The sequence below is a fragment of the Clarias gariepinus genome, chromosome 11 (genome assembly GCF_024256425.1).
Source record: "Clarias gariepinus isolate MV-2021 ecotype Netherlands chromosome 11, CGAR_prim_01v2, whole genome shotgun sequence".
Classification (NCBI taxonomy): Eukaryota; Metazoa; Chordata; class Actinopteri; order Siluriformes; family Clariidae; genus Clarias; species Clarias gariepinus.
Genome location: NC_071110.1, coordinates 20,420,017 through 20,436,910, shown reverse-complemented (window position 1 = coordinate 20,436,910; position 16,894 = coordinate 20,420,017). Strand labels below are relative to the sequence as shown.

The window sequence follows — 16,894 nt, the reverse complement described above, 5'->3', positions numbered from 1 at the left end:
CAATTTCCTTTTTGGCCTTTACTGCATTCTGTAGAAGCTCAGTGGTCCGCGCATATAGCCAATTTTTATAGCCAAACGAAGCTACCTTCGGTATCATTTCGCGAACTGGCGCGTTCACGTTGTTGTCACGTGTTGGACGCTGTCGAATCAAAAGAATCTACGGTACTTTGATTGGACGTCGTGCCGAATGCGCGCATGCGCTCTGTCACACACACGCGCACAGACACATAAACAGAGATAGAGCTGACCGTGTTAACATACTTTTTATCTTTGGGCTTTTAATGGGAAGTAGCAAGTCTTTACAAGTCAATAGGCGCAAGTCCAAGTGAAAGTCCGAGTTATTTATGTTAAAGTCCAAGTCGAGTTGCAAGTCTTTTTATATTTTGTCAAGTCGAGTCTAAAGTCATCAAATTTATGACTCGAGTCTGACTCGAGTCCAAGTCACATTACTCGAGTCCACACCTCTGTTATTGGATATCGTATCTTTATATCTAGCCCTTCCGGCATATATTGGAATACAGTAGGTTAATTAATTCAATTTAATTCAAATTTATATGTATAGCGCTTTTAGCAATTTTCATTGCCACAAAGCAGCTTTACACAGTCAAAAGAATTATTTAAGTTTGTATGAAATGTGAATTTGTATGAAACAAAATGGTCAGTTTGTCCCTGGTGAGCAAGCCGAGGGCGACAGTGGCAAGGAAAAAATTTCCTGAGATGGTAATAGGAAGAAACCTTGAGAGGAACCAGACTCAACAGGGAACCCATCCTCATTTGGGTGAAACAGAAAGCAGTAAATTATCTGCATTTATACAGTGTGTAGGGTGGGAGGCAGTTCAGCTATAATAGCTGATGTTAATTGTTGTTAATATGGAGTCCAGGTAGTTATTGAACACCCATGTAGACTTGTAAGAAGTTCCAGTCCTGAACTATCGAACTGTCAAGTCCCCAGAGAAACAGATGCCAACACCAGTCGAGGCCAGAACCATTTTCTAGGTAGAGAGAATCATCCCCAGACACCAGACGCATCCCAAAAGAGACACACGGGGCATCCATGTGACGAGATCTTCAGCCAGAAGCGGGGCACCAGGATGGGTCAGACAGGTCCGGAGGGCAGAGGGAGTCTGGATCACTGGCAGCTCAGGAACGATATGTGTAGCTCGACAGAGAGAGAAAAAAAGTGAAAGGGGGAGACAGGAGGAGAGAGGAAAGAGAACGAGCGGGGGAAAGAGAAGAAGAGGAGAGATGGCAGTTAGGTATGGTCACAGTCACACAATGTATAATGTGAATGTATATTACCTGTAGAGTGCAAGCAGAGACTCCGGCAGGACTAACTATGACAGCATAACTAAAAGGGAGAGCCAGAAGGAAACACAAACATAAGGGCTTCCTGACATGTAAAGCAAACAATCACCTCACCGTCAGCAAACCTGAGTGATCAATGAGAGTGAGGAAGACAGCATCCAAACATACCAGTTCACCATAATACTCTACGTCCATGAGTCCCCCAGATCTGCTCCTTTACCTATGGCAAATCTATTTATAAAAATGCTTGGCTAAATAAATAGGTTTTTAGCCTGGACTTAAACAATGAGACTGTGTCTGAGTCCCGAATACTATTTGGAAGACTATTCCATAATTTTGGGGCTTTGTAAGAAAAAGCTCTTTTCATAATACGCGGTACTGACAAGCAGCCTGCATCCTTTGATCAAAGTAGGCGTGGCGGATCGTAAGACACTAGCAGTTCGCTCAGGTACTGCGGCGCGAGACCATTTAATGCTTTATATGTCAAGAGTAGTATTTTAAAATTAATGCGAAATTTCACAGGGAGCCAATGGAGTGAAGATAAGATAGGGGCGATGTGCTCATATCTTCTGGTTTTAGTGAGGACTCTCGCTGCTGCATTCTGGACTAGCTGAAGCTTATTTATGCATCTAGCTGAACAACCAGACAGTAAGGCATTACAATAGTCCAACCTAGAGGTGATAAAAGCATGAACTAGTTTTTTTGCATCGTTTAGCGACAATAAATTTCTTATCCTGGCAATATTTCTGAGGTGAAAGAATGCTATCCTGGTTATTTTATCTACATGAGCTTCAAATGAAAGGCTGGAATCAATAATCACACGAAGGTCTTTTACTGTTGCATTTAATGGAACAGAAAGGCCATCTAAAGGTACGGTGTGATCTAAAATTTTACTCCTAGCTGTATGCGGTCCTATGACTAGAACTTCTGTCTTATCCGGATTTAGCAGAAGGAAGTTAATTAGCATCCAATTTCTTATGTCCTGCACACACTGCACAATTTTAGTAAGCTGTTTTTTCTCATCAGGTTTTGCTGAGACATATAACTGTGTATCGTCAGCATAACAATCAAAAACTAATACCATGCTTACGGATTATGTTGCCCAGAGGAAGCATGTAAAGGGAAAAAAGCAGTGGACCTAAAACTGAACCCTGCAGAACGCCAAACTCCACTAGAGAACACAGAATAATCACCATTTAAGTCTACATACTGATAACGATGGGTCAGATAGGATCTAAGCCAGGAGAGGGCTGTACCCTTAATTCCTACTACATTTTCTAATCTGTGAAGAAGAATAGCGTGATCAACGGTGTCAAAAGCTGCACTGAGGTCAAGTATTACAAGCATAGTTACACACCCCTGATCAGAGGCCAATAGGATGTCATTTACTACTTTAACGAGTGCTGTCTCTGTACTGTGATGAGGCCTAAATCTTTACATTAATAACAACTGCTCATTTTCCCTCATTTTTCCTCCTCCTAAAGCTGATTTTCCAGACCAGCCTTCCGTAAAACGTCTTACGCATCCTTCACTGATCTTGTCTTGACTTGTTCTGTGTCTTGAACTCTTTGTCTGCTTTATTCAGTACTTCCGCACACTTTTTATTCTTGAATTTTTTTCTTTTAGTACGACTCAGCATCTGTAGTAGGAGTTCCACAGGTTACATTACCGCCACCTATAGATATCTCTCTCCTCAATTTTCTGCATATATTTTGACAAGCTGCACCCAATTTATTCTGAGAAGCTTTTAAGGTTACCAGGATTATAAAGCCACTCTTTATAATCCTGGTAAGCTTAAAAGCATCTCAGAATGTACAGTACATAACGGTTAAAACAGAAACCGAGTATCTTTATCATGGCTGGACTGGCCATAGGGCATACCGGGCATTTGCCCGGTGGGCCGATGGTGATTTTCGTCTTTTGTGGGTTGGCCGCCGATGTTTTTTTTTTTTTTTTTTTTTGTAACGTCATAAACTATTAAAGGTGGCGGATTGGCCAATTGTTCATGATCGACTCTGGGCTGGACCAATTACAGCCGAGGAGGTCAGATGCACCCTCCCCCTTGCAACGGCTCAGCAATCACATATCATTGCTGAACAAAAATGGAGAACAAAAAACGCAAAGGAGCCGAAAAAATTAGGGCCAAAAAGAAACTAGCCCTTCAGACAGATGCTGCCAAATGTGCTAAAATATCACAGTTGTTTGGTGGCTATAGTGGAGCTTCCACTTCAGTAAAATTAGCAAGTGATGGAGGCCAGCAGCCGCAGGTTGAAGAGGGAAAGTGGAGGCAGGATGAGGAGAGACCCGAGGCGGCCGCCGGTCCGAAAAGCAGAACTGAACTTGAGGTAGCCCAAGTTAAACCATAAAAAAACCCGTATAAACCAAGTAGGTGTAGCTTATTTTCGTTGTGCTTGCTAACTTTTTACAGTCAGTTACAATAACTCCTACTGTGTACTAGTTAGCATGATGACAGAGTTTCTATGCTGGTGCTATGATGTTACTGAGAGTGAATTATTGGTAAGGTTAGTTAGTATGGGTTTCCAAACGTAAAAAACGTAATCGTCCCGTATTCAGAGAAAATATTACGCGTTACGTATTGAGGTGAAAAGGAACGCAATTTGTCCTGTATTTTAGCTAGAATGAAAAAACAAACAAACAATACAAAAAACCACAAAGCAGGAGTTATCCTGTGTCTTTACGCTGCGCAGCTGCCTCGGCTTCTCTCATTCTATCCCGCTCCTTCTCCTGGTGATCAGCTGATCGGTTTATCAGCTGTTTGCTGGAGCCACAGCCATAAAAGCTGCTAGTCATGATCGGTTTGGATATGTGAGAGAGAAACATAAAGGTGAAACCAGGAGATGTCCTTATTGAATCATCAGAGTTGAACAGGTGATGGAGAAACAGGCTTATCTTTTAGGTGACATGAATGAGTTGAAGGGAAGTTATGAACTGTTTCTGAGAGACAAATAACACCAGGATCCTTTTCTACATAGCTGACAGCTGGTAACTGTGCAGGGGCAGGTCTAGCAAAGTTTTGCCAGGGGGCCAGGTAGGGCATTAACAAGGAAAGGGGGGCACAAAGAAATACTTTTTTTTCTTATTCTCATTTTAAATGTCTAGCTTTTAAATAATTATCTGAATCTTACAACCAAAGTGGTCATTTGATGTTAAATGTATAGAAATCCATTATCGTTTATAGTAAATATTAAGTCTAAAAATAAGTCTCTGTAAGCCCAGTAAGCTTACCATCTGTGCAGTCTGAAATTATGTTGAAGAAAGATGTTGAATCTATTTAATTATTGTAGAAAAATAATTGATTTCTGTGCATTTGTGTTACGATTTAGTTGGTTGTGGCAGCCCAGGTCTCTGGATGACACTCCAGCGATCGTGATCTCTGTGTTTTGTTGTGTTGTCAGTTCTTGTGCCATGTACTGTGTGTAAAATGGCATCAAAAATTCAATTAAGTGTTATTCTTTCTCAACTTTCTTTCTCTGTCTCCTTTCACTTTTTGAAGGTTGCCATGTTTAAAAAAAATATTTTGTGCTTCCATGCTGTTTGTTGATTACGTAAATAAATAGTTTATGAAAATATTACTAAATCTGTAACTTATTAATTTTAATACTCATTAATGATCATGTCTCACCTCTAGTCTTCTCTGTCTTAATTTTAGGTTTCCACCATGTGTTGTAGATAGTTCAGGAGGTTAACTCGACCAAGCAGTCTTTTGTTTTCCGGTAAGTACTGTTTAGAATACCAGAATAGGGAGGATGGTGTAGGTTTAAGTTTATTAGATTGATACATATATACCAACAGGATAGTGTACATCGCTGTCAGAACAGCGTTTGTTTTCATTTAAAGGCTTTATGGCTTTGCCAATAATACCTAGTGGGCCGGTCTCTAGTCAAAATGCCCGGGCCGATTTTTTGTCCCAGTCCAGCCCTGATCTTTATTTAAAAAAAAATAAACAGCTCTGATTGGTAAATCGGCGCAATAATTTACCATCTTTTTGGCCTTCTAATAAGGAACGTTACATCACGCGCGAGGATCGCGCCAGGTTTAGACGCTGACGTAAAGCCGCAGAGCGCGCGAGAAGGAGGGCTGAAGCGGGGCGGGGGAGAGGAGAATGGGAGGGGGCTAAAGGGGCCCCTGTCGGCAGCAGCGCAGACTGCGAGGAACAGCTGCAGACCGGTTCGGTGCTCCTTCACCCAGTTTACAGCGAGTAGAGAAAACCCTCAGCGTATTTAAATTTTCACTCGTGTCGTAAATTAAACCAACCGCATTAAACATGGTTGACCGTGAACAGCTGGTTCAAAAAGCTCGACTAGCTGAGCAGGCGGAGAGATATGACGATATGGCAGCAGCCATGAAGTCGGTGAGTCTCCCTGTTTTAATTTCTAATAGCACCGACCATTTGCCTTTTCTGTTCTTTTTTAAATCGTCAAATACATAACCCTGCCGCATGTAAACGCTGCAAGAATATCTGTGCGATGCATAGCTACAAAATTGATAGAAAATACTGCTGTCAAGACCCCGTCTATAGGATATGACATTTCCAAGGATTGTCGCATAAATGTTTGTCTTTCTGTATCGTGTTTTCATATGATTTTTAGAGCAGTAGCGCGGGGTGGTGTGTATCAGGGTGTGTTATATCAGGGTGTATTATATCTGCTGCTTGGGCGGTGCCTCGTGTCTTCTAGCTTACTGTGAAATGAACGAAGAAACACAGGGACACAAAATGCAACCAAATGTCCTCCAGAGACATCTTAAACCTTTGAAAAAGGACAGTGATTCACCATATAAACCGCTTGACCCTGCGTCCTGACTGATTGCACGTTCATTCATTCATTTTCATTGAAGTCTATACATCTGAAGAAGACAAAATACGCAAAGACAAATCTTATACACATTTTCATCTATATTATTGTGACTAAATTGGCACTGTCATAATAAATATCTTCACCAATGTTGTATTTTTGTCTTTGTGTATCTATGTGTGCTGCATTTTCCCATAAATGTGCCTTTTCTTTCTAAGCCAATGTCAGAGGCGGTAGAAATTCTTCTCGAAGCTTCCACTGCTGTCATATTGCAGTGGGGCCCAGCATTGCTTTCTCTTTATTCACACCCTTACTTGTTCACATTTCAGCTGTAGTAATTATTCTGTCAGTATATTCTCATATATATTTTATTATAGTATTTTATACATATAAAATTTTTATATATTCCATGATATTCTGTAAATAGTACAGTTTATGATTATTTGTATAAAGAAACAACTAGAATTATTAGAGACTGTTTTTTTTTTACACAAATAGTTAATTAAGTAATTTTTACAAAAGGAGAATTGAGGTGGTGTGATCTGCATTTGTCAGAGCCTTGTGCCAGTTCTGTTTAGGCAAAAAAAGAGAAAAACACGACTGTTTCATTGCACACGCAAAGAGACAACCCTCCCCACCTCTACCTTATACAGTTGACATCATGTCTTTTTAGCCATAGTGTGTTCCTTCTTCCTTCTTTTGATTTAGCATATTAACGTGTCTGTTAACCAGCTGTAATTATGAATCAAATCTAGTTTTATGATGTACTTTTTATTTAAAAGCAAGAATATTTGTTCAAGTTCACTGAGTGATAACAATATCTGCTTTTGGTGTGTGCCTGTGCCATTTAACATATTTTATATATAATTAAGTATTTCATTTGTAAACAGAATTAACTTTAAACAATTTTAGTTGTATTTGAATCACATATATTTGCATGAACACCTTTAGGTTGTTCTAGGCCATGTTTTTTTTTTTTTTTTTTAACATATTTCCAGGTAAGTTAGTATGTCTCAATTCTGTGTTGCTTTGTATCATTTCCTAAAGCGTAAGTACAATCATTCAATAATAATTACAATAAATAAAAATATTTTAGGCAGGAAGATATTGAAGGATGATGAAGCTTGTACTGCAATATCTATCTCAGCTGCTAATTTTTTTAGATTTCTACAGACATATTTGTTTTCCAAGCTTGCTGTTTTTTCCAGTAGAGTAACACTGGTAGCCAGTCAAATTCTACCCTCCCATTAACTACCTTAAATCGACTTAAGTCCATCATGGACGCAAAACTACCATGCAGCCGACGTTCCGCCAAACAAAGCTATAACTATGATGTAAAAGGTACCTATGTAGGTATAACTATGTTGTAAAAAGTTTTTGAAATTATTTTAGCAATAGGACAATATACTTTGATCCTGTTTTACTTATTAAATTTAAGTTACAACGTTAGCATGTCCAGTAGTAACTGCCCATTTGTTTATTTGCTCAATTGAAATAAATCGCTTGACCCTTGTTTGAAATTATAATTACTTTTTTGCATTTAATGTTTAAAAAAAAAAAGCTAAATTTAAAAAAGATAGTTAATCAAATAAATGGAATACTGCTGTCTCATGCTATACACAGGGTGTGAAATTGTCATATTGTACAACCTGTAAAACCTGGAAGAATAGTGCTGAAACGTTCACTGTGGTCAGAAAAAAAATCAAGAAAAATCACTCAAATCATGATTGAAAATCACTTAAATATTTGGTGAAGCTTCTGACAGTTTTCACAGTAGCAATCACAGCTATGTTAAATGTTTAAACATCTGTAAGGCCAAAAGAAAACCACTTGAAAGTGAGACTAATCAGAACAAATGCTTCATTTTGCAAAAAAGCATAAACATTGGACTGTGGAGCAATAGGTAAATTCTGGGTAAAGTAGTGCATACATACTGTACATACATACAGGGGTTGGACAATGAAACTGAAACGCCTGGTTTAAGACCACAATAATTCATTAATATGGTATAGGGACTCCTCCAATACAGCATCAATTCGTCTTGGGAATGACAAATACAAGACCTGCTCAGTGGCCCAAAGGGATTTTGAGCCATTTTTCTTGCAAAATACTGGCCAGGTCACTACATGGTGCTGGTGAAGGAAAACGTTTCTTGACTTGCTCCTTCAAAACACCTCAAAGTGTTCAATAATATTTAGATCTGGTGATCTGGTGCAGGTCATGGGAGATGTTCACTTTTTTGCCATGCTTACTCCACTATCTGATTAATCATTCATTAAACCACTCTGTCACCAGTCTTGCTGTGTGTATTGGTGCATTATCATTGTGATACACGGCACTGTACTTACAGTCATGTGTAAAAGTTAGTGTCCCCACGTTTAATTGTATGTTTTTCGGGTAAAAACATAATAAACATCATCTGATCGTAGCGGGTCTAAGTATTAGGCAAACAACCTTAGACAAACAACCGCATATAACTTTTTTGACTCGTGCTCATATTTATTTAACAAAAAATTAAGCAAAAGAAAAAGAGCAAAAGAAATTGTCAGCAATAATAGGTTATCCCTTACTGCTTCTAGAGGATTTAAAAGGGTAAGTTGCAGTCAGGTGCTGCTAATCATCAGCCCTTGGTTAATTGAACATCAGCAGGTGTGAAGACCTCTGTAAAAGCAGGTAGTTTGCTGGTCTGCAGCATACAGGTGTGTTAACACAATACCTGGTTTTAGAGAAGCAATTGTTGCTGCACATCAATCTGGAAAGGTTTATAAAATATACCCTATATAGTATCCTAATATAGATTACCCTAATATTCACAAGTGAAAATCATTTAGGACAGTTGCCAATTCTCCCAGGAGTGGACAATCCCAGCACATTCACCCCAAGGTCAGGCCGTGCAATGCTCAGAGAAATACAAGACGACCCAAGAGATACATTTTAGACCATACAGGCCTCACTGAGCATGTGAAATATTAAAGTCCGGGACAGCACAAATAACATGAAATGTTGTATGTCTATTAAGTGGGTATACCTCCTACAGTCTCTGAAGCCCTTAGATGGCATATCTTATGAAGGTGCTAAATGGTCAGTTAGGACTAGCCATGCTTACTCCACTATTTGATTAATCATTCTTATACGTATTGAAAAGCAAGTTTTGTGTCTTTGCTGGCCATCATTGGTTAATCATTAATCATTATGATTATACAAAAATGTTTACGCTACTTGGTCAGCTCGTCTTAAAGTTATTTAGCTCTTAGGTTCCTAGATCAGTGGAGTCTAATCACTTTTGCAATTTAATCTATTGGTTGGTCATGTTTTTACTTTTTCTCACTTTTATTTAGGTAAACAAATTCAGAAAATACTAATTTTGCAAATTGTATCTATTTTGTGAATACCTGTATTTTGTGAGAGCTCTGTGTTTTTATACATGCATTAGTGCATTGTAAAATTGGTACCAGTAATGTTTAATCATTATATATTCCAAACATTTGTAATTGATTAGGTGCTTATTGAGGAACATCTTAAAATTGTAAGAGGGTGTCATGCCCAAAGATAAAAGCTCTTTTATCTATACAACTTCCCACAAATAGCATATTATTTGGTTATTAACGCAGTGCTTATAGCCCATGAGAAAACAACCATCAGACATTATTGCTTTTTAAAACTCTGCTTCTTTGATACTTATCTCAATAAATTTTATTTAAGAAATAGCTTTACATTTGCTGTTCCCATGTGTTTACCCTGTTCTGCCCAATGAACATATCCTGAATATTTTAATGTCCATGAATTTCATGTTCTGATCCGATTTATACTATACAGAAATAATTTTGGAGGAGCCACAAAAACACAAACACTGCTGGTTTTTGCCTAATGTGGTTGAAAATTTGTTTTGCAGAGGTACTGACATGCAGAGTGATTAAAATTATAAATATTTGTGTATGACTTTTATACTATTTTAAATCAGTAGTGGAAATACTGTGCTCCTGACATGGTTTATAAGAGGTCACGGAAAAGGCCAGTGTAACAGGTGACCTAACATGTACTCCCCATCTTAAATTACAGTGCAGCTGTGCAGGACTTTTCGTGAGAACATTTTGTCTGTCTGTCTTTCTATCTCTAACCCCCCATCCCCACCCACCCACAGCACACACACACAAACACACACATCCCCATAATCAGTTTTGCTCCCCATACTCGGTAGTAGTTCTTTGCAGCTTCACAAAGCAGATTCGCTGATATACAAAAGTAAAAGATTGCCATGGAAACTGGAAACTGCATAAGCTCTTGCTCATCTCTGTGCCTGTGAAGTCGCATTCATGGAGCATAGTGTGACTATAACTGTTATGCAACCAAGGAGTTATGGCTTGTTGCTTCTCAAATGAAAATAGAAATTTGGTGACATTGGGCCTCATTTATAATCTGAATGAAAATAGTGTGCATGTGTTTTCCTAGGTCGAACTGTCATATTTAAAATCTGGGTAAAGCTGATTTATTTTGTACTCACATAGTGTATACTATTGAATATATAAGGCAGGGTTATAGTACAACTGATTTCACAAAATATTATTACAGGCAAAGGTGGGTCTTTACTAAATTTCTAATAAAATGACGGTGTACATTTTGGTGTAAAAAAGTTTACTTTATCCATAACATCCATAGTTTAAAATAAATACTGTTAAACCTTTGATAGTGAGCATAATTTGTGTCATAAGCATACTTGTATATTAAAATACTCATATATCAGAGTGAATTTTCCCATAAGAAATAATGGAAACTCTGATGATTCGTTCCACAATACAAATATATTCATATAAAAATAATTAATAAAATATATAAAGTAAAAATTAAAAAGATTAACCTTTGAAAAGAATTCTGACAAAGCAGTGTTTCCATTAGTGTGTTTGTGTGTGCTGTGTATGCACAAACACACAGACACACACAATAGAAACACTGCTCTGTCAGAATTCTTTTAAAAAAACTTCTTTAACAAGGAACCTCTCCAATGACACAGAGAATCACTGCTTTCTGACAGAAAAGGCTTTTGTTTTACGTGCATGCACACAAACACAAAGGTCACAATTGTACATGCAATATGATTTTGTTCTTTCCAAATGGCACTTTGCAGGCTTAGAGCAACTGCAGAGTCCTCAGCATATGTTGAATGTGTAGACATGTGTGTAATTTTTTTGGGCCCCTTTGCATACACCTGTTCATGTCAATAAATTAGAATATCAAAAAGTTGATTCATTTCTATAATTCAATTGAAAAAGTGAAACTTCTATAGATTTATTACACACAGACTGATTTATTTCAAGTGTTTATTTCTTTTAATTTTAATGATTGGAGGCCTCGTGTGGTCAGCTTGGGCTGTGTTTGGTGACTGGGGACGTTCCACTATACCATTAAGATGGTCCTGTCTTAGGTAATGCAGACAGCTGTTCTCTGAGACTTTGTAACTGCAGTTGCTCAATCGTCAGGTCTGGAATTTCCTACATTTTCAAGTCTCCAATATCAAACTGGACTCCATGTTAATTTAAACACATCATCTGTTATATTGAACTTTCAGTCACAGAACACATTATAACTGAAAACAATTCCTGCTATCTGTTTTTACCCAAATGAGGATGGATTCTTGAGTCAAGTCTGGTACCTCTCAAGGATTCTTCTTATTGCCACCTGAGTTTTTTCCCTGCCACCATCGCCCTCAGCTTGCTCATCAGAAACAGAATCTGATTATCAGAATCCGATCACTTTGATATATATATATATATATATATATATATATATATATATATATATACATATATGTATGTATACATTTTTCACATTGTACACATAAAATTTAATTCAAATTACATTGAACATTAAGAACATTAGGGGAAAAACTGTGGTTGAAAAAGGTGCACAAGCAACAGGGATAGCCGCAGCCTGAATAGGATTGTGAAGGGAAGCCCATTCAGGAATTTGTGGTAGATTCACAAGGAGCGGACTGCAGTTGGAGTCAATGTTTTAAAAGCCACAACTCACAGACATATCCATTGTCGCATTACTTGTCTCAAGCCACTCTTGAACCAGAGACATCATCATCTTACCCGGGGCTACGAACAAAAAGGACTGGACTGTTGCTTAGTGGGCCAAAGTCCTCTTTTTAAATGAAAGTAAATTTTCCATTTATTTGGATATTAAGGTCCCAGAGTCCGTAGGAAGAGAGAAGAGCCACAGATTGCAAGTTGCTTGAGATCCAGTATAAAGTTTGCAGTCAGTGGTGGTTTGGGGAGCCATGTCATCTGCTGGTGAGGCCAGGAAGTTTTAGAGCACTTTTTGCTTCCCTGTCCTGACTAGCTTTACTTAGGTGTTAAATAGGCCCCTTAATCCCAGTAAAAGGCAATCATTTTGGACAATGTTATGATTCTAACTTTGTTCAACAGTTTGGGGAAGGCCCTTTTCCATTCCAACATGGCTGTACCCCAGTGCACAAAGCAAGGACTATAAAAACATGGTTTGATGAGTTCTGTGTGGAATACCATGACTGGACACACAGAGCCCTGATCTCAATGTCATCAAGCACCTTTGGGATGAGCGAGCCAGGCCTTTGCGAGAAGATTGCAGGAGATTTCAAGCCAGGCCCTTCTGTCCAACATTAGTGCCTAACATCAGTGCCTGATCTCATACATGCTCCACAAAATGAATTGGCATGAATCCCCACAGAAACATTCCAAAATCTTGCGAACAGCCTTCCAAGAAGGCTGGTGTATCTGCAAAAGGGTGACATACTTTTGTCCATATAATGTATATAAAGTTTATTATATTTCACTAAAATCTTTTTAATTAATGGTTTATATTAATTTAGTAAAGCAGGGTAAATGACCAAACAGCAAGGAGTGATTTGACAAAGGACACATTTTGTCGACTGTTATTTTTTTACTACCAAAATTAGGAGATGAAATCCCGAATTGCAAATAGAAAATATTTATTTGAACTTTTCTTAGTGGTCAATTTTAGCATGAGGTTTTAAAATGTTAAAACAATAAATTATTATAAATTATAAGTAGTTAGCTGTTAAACTGCAGGTTAAGTCCCTAAACACTAAATTAAAAGGGAAACACAGCTCCAGCAGCCAATGTACTATTCTAAATTATTTTACTACTTTAAAATGAAATGAAAAATGTTTAAAACATGTAGAACATGAAAGAATGTAGTTTATCTTTAAACAGTTTTGATATTTAAAAGGGGCTTGATTTAAAAGGATTGATGCTACCTGATACATCTGCTTAAAGTGCAGAATTCTCTATGATATGGTTGTTCGAGGAGGAGAGCTTAGAGACCACCATAGCTTCTAATGGCCTAACACACTAAAGGTCAGCGGACAGTTCATTCTCTTCTGTTTGGACAGTAACTTTTTAAAAACCCTAATGCTTCTTAAATCTATAATCTGTCAGAATTGGATGGGAGGTTTCTTTGCTCAGTGAAATAAGTGTGGTGTTTGTGCAGTTTTTATTAAAGTGCCACTGATAGTAATTTTACTATAGCTACATGGAATTAAACATGAACCAACTTTAAATGAAAGACAAAATAGGTTGTGCCAAGCACTGTAGGAAAACTCCATCACTTATCCAAACAAGAAGAATCGACAGAATTGCATTTTCCCTATTATTCTATTCATCTGAAATTATCTTGTTTGTTTTGTAGGTAACAGAGTTGAATGAAGCCTTGTCTAATGAGGAGAGGAACCTGCTTTCTGTTGCATATAAGAATGTGGTAGGTGCACGCCGCTCCTCCTGGAGGGTGATCTCTAGCATTGAGCAGAAGACCTCAGCCGACGGCAATGAAAAGAAAATTGAGATGGTACGAGCCTACCGTGAGAAAATTGAGAAAGAGCTTGAGGCTGTTTGCCAAGATGTGCTCGGCCTGCTCAACAACTATCTGATTAAAAACTGCAGTGACGCACAGCATGAAAGCAAGGTGTTCTACCTAAAGATGAAGGGTGACTACTACCGCTACCTCGCAGAGGTAGCTACAGGTGAGAAGCGATCTACAGTGGTAGAGTCTTCTGAAAAGGCATATAATGAGGCGCATGAGATCAGCAAAGAACACATGCAGCCCACACACCCCATCCGCCTGGGCCTGGCACTTAATTACTCAGTTTTCTACTATGAGATCCAAAATGCACCGGAGCAGGCATGTCACCTGGCCAAAACAGCATTTGATGACGCCATTGCTGAGCTTGACACCCTCAACGAGGACTCCTACAAGGACTCCACGCTCATCATGCAGCTGCTGCGAGACAACTTGACACTGTGGACGAGCGATCAGCAGGATGACGAGGGGGGTGAGGGCAACAACTAAGTGGTAGTGATCCTACCCTGTGCAGAAAAAATTATTTAAGATGTACGGCTGGTGGACTTTGGCAAGCAGCTTTCGCCATGGTTTCCTCTGCAGCGGCAGTTCTTTATTTTTCCATGAATTCAAAAAGAAAAAAAAAATATTGAGGGCAGTTAAAACAGGGTGGGCTGAAGTCTTAGTTTGAGGATAAACCGATATCTATAATAGCTGTATGAGCCTACTTTGTCTCGGTTCTCTATGAAGTTAGCCAAACCACTGAAAATGTCAGTCAGTCAGGCAGGAAGGGGTCCTCGTTGGTTTGAAATAGCAGCAACGCACTAGCATATGGACTGAAGTGGTTCAAAGAGATAAAGAGATGCTGCTCATTTTTGTTTCTGGGTAGTAGAAAAGCATTAAAAAAAGAGGGTGAGCTAAAAACAAAAAATCTCTTAAATTAACGTTTGCAAAATCGCCTTGAATGGTTCCAGTATTAGTCACAAAAAAGATTAACATATACAGTATAAGGCAAATTTGTGAGTTTAGCAGTTGTGGTAATTAAATACAGCATATTTATCAGAATAGTTTAATGTTTTGATTTCCTAAATAATCAGATATACAGTAAAAACTAAAATATTATGATGGTCTTATTCCATATTTTATTACTGGAGCCACAGGTTATTTTGAAAGGTCACGTGATAAGAGGCAGCGATTAAAAAAATATTTATAAAATAAGAAAATCTTGCAGCTTCAAAGTTTGTGGTTTACTTCTGTGTTTAATTTATTTTTGCACTTGCCAACTATACTGTTTTGTCAGTGTAAGATGATGATACTATCAATGATTCAATATTGTGCATGCTGGTGATGTATTTATACAATAGCTTGACTTTATTAACTTATAACTTGGATGTTATGTGTTCCTATGATTGAGAAGTAAAAACACATTATATTGGTTACTTCTTATTTATTTATTCATTTATTTATTTATTTTGCTAATTTAAAAATTGTGATTGTGTGAATAAATCGATCTGTTATGGGCGTTGCTGTTGTGACATGAAATATGTTTTATTTCTATAGCTAGACTGAAATTTGAAAAACACTCCTAATCACTTAACTGTGCATGTGTTTTTCCTCAGTAAACTATATTATGACATTGTTTAACAATGTTTCTGCTCTCAGCAAATTAAGTGCTTTTTTGTCATGTTACGCACAATGCAACATGTATGGTTTAAGCTACAGTGGAGTATCAGAATCAGTGTTTCTGTGACAAAATCAGAACATGGACCATAAATTGTATTTGGCAGTGTTATTTTTTTCTTTCATATATTTACTTTTGTTTCCTTTTTTTTTTTTTTAACTTTCAGCTGTCTCCTGGGTGACACTTATCTTGAATGTGAATAATTATGTAGCAGTTGCACAAGAGCCAAAATAATGAAAAAGTAAATAAATAAAGAACAAGTGGTCATAGATGCATTGCCTCTATGTTGGTCATGTGTAGTGAAGGACATTGCTCTGAAGCATACTGTATAACGAATATCATATTATATAAGATATAATGGATTACCACAATGTGCATGTTGCATGTTGTTTTGTTTCTTTGACAACCCTGTATTTATATTCCATGCTAAAGCAAAGCTTTATTACTTAACCTAAACCATATGGTTACATCTTTATAATATTAAGAAGAACCATAGGCAGGTTTCTGCATGCTTTTTACATGCTAGAAGCCTGTATTTGAGGAGAATTATTATTTGAATAAAAAGCCCTGTATGGAAATGCAGGGGCGCTGCTAAGGATTTTGGGCCCCATGAAAAGAATCTTGACAGGGCCCCCAACACAGCTGAGACTGTTTTCATATTAATTTACATAAAATTATGCGCTTTTATGGTATTTTGACTATCATTCTCATATATTTAAGTCAATCAAACTCCATCCCATGTCCACACCCATAATTTGTCCTCTGTAATACTGCACATTAAACTAATACTAATAGCCGCTCACCTTCTTCTTCATGTGGAAGCCCAGGGGCTGATTCAGGGGATGCTGAAGTTAGAAGTTGGGAGACAGCCGGACCAGTTGCTGCTGCTGGTTCATTTGACTCTGTTTGGAACGAGACATGATTTTCACAAAGTGTGTTTGACTGCATTGAACGTTTAACTAAAACTGTATTGTAATTTTTTCTAACATGGGGAGAAAATTGAGTTCCCTAATCATGCACTTTTTAACTTAGGGTAATTATCTTTAACACTAGAACGAACAAGGCGTCATTTTGCCCGTTTTGAAATTTGCATATTCAATAACTTTGTCTAGATAAATTACAAAGCCTTGCTGCTCCCTAACTTTTCCTAAAACTACATGAATTTTCATTAAAACTTGTTTAAATATTTGTGTAAATAAATATTTAAACCATAGGCTACGATCATTGTCACACGGGCGGTCCACTAACAATTTAGTCCTAC

General features: G+C 37.8%; 1 protein-coding gene across 1 annotated transcript; it reads left to right on the top strand.

Moving 5' to 3' along the window:
• The first annotated feature begins 5,459 nt into the window (after positions 1 to 5,459).
• On the top strand, positions 5,460 to 15,904 carry ywhag2 (3-monooxygenase/tryptophan 5-monooxygenase activation protein, gamma polypeptide 2). Its single transcript, XM_053507458.1, has 2 exons — positions 5,460 to 5,677; positions 13,806 to 15,904. Exons 1-2 carry the CDS (start codon positions 5,591 to 5,593, stop codon positions 14,460 to 14,462), a joined length of 744 nt encoding a protein of 247 aa, XP_053363433.1. The 5' UTR covers positions 5,460 to 5,590; the 3' UTR covers positions 14,463 to 15,904.
• Positions 15,905 to 16,894: the final 990 nt, after the last annotated feature.

Coding starts and splice junctions, on each gene's coding strand:
- ywhag2 (XM_053507458.1), top strand. CDS start 5,591: ATGGTTGACCGTGAACAGCTGGTTCAAAAAGCTCGACTAGCTGAGCAG. Junction 5,678..13,805: donor TGGCAGCAGCCATGAAGTCG/GTGAGTCTCCCT, acceptor TTTGTTTTGTAG/GTAACAGAGTTGAATGAAGC.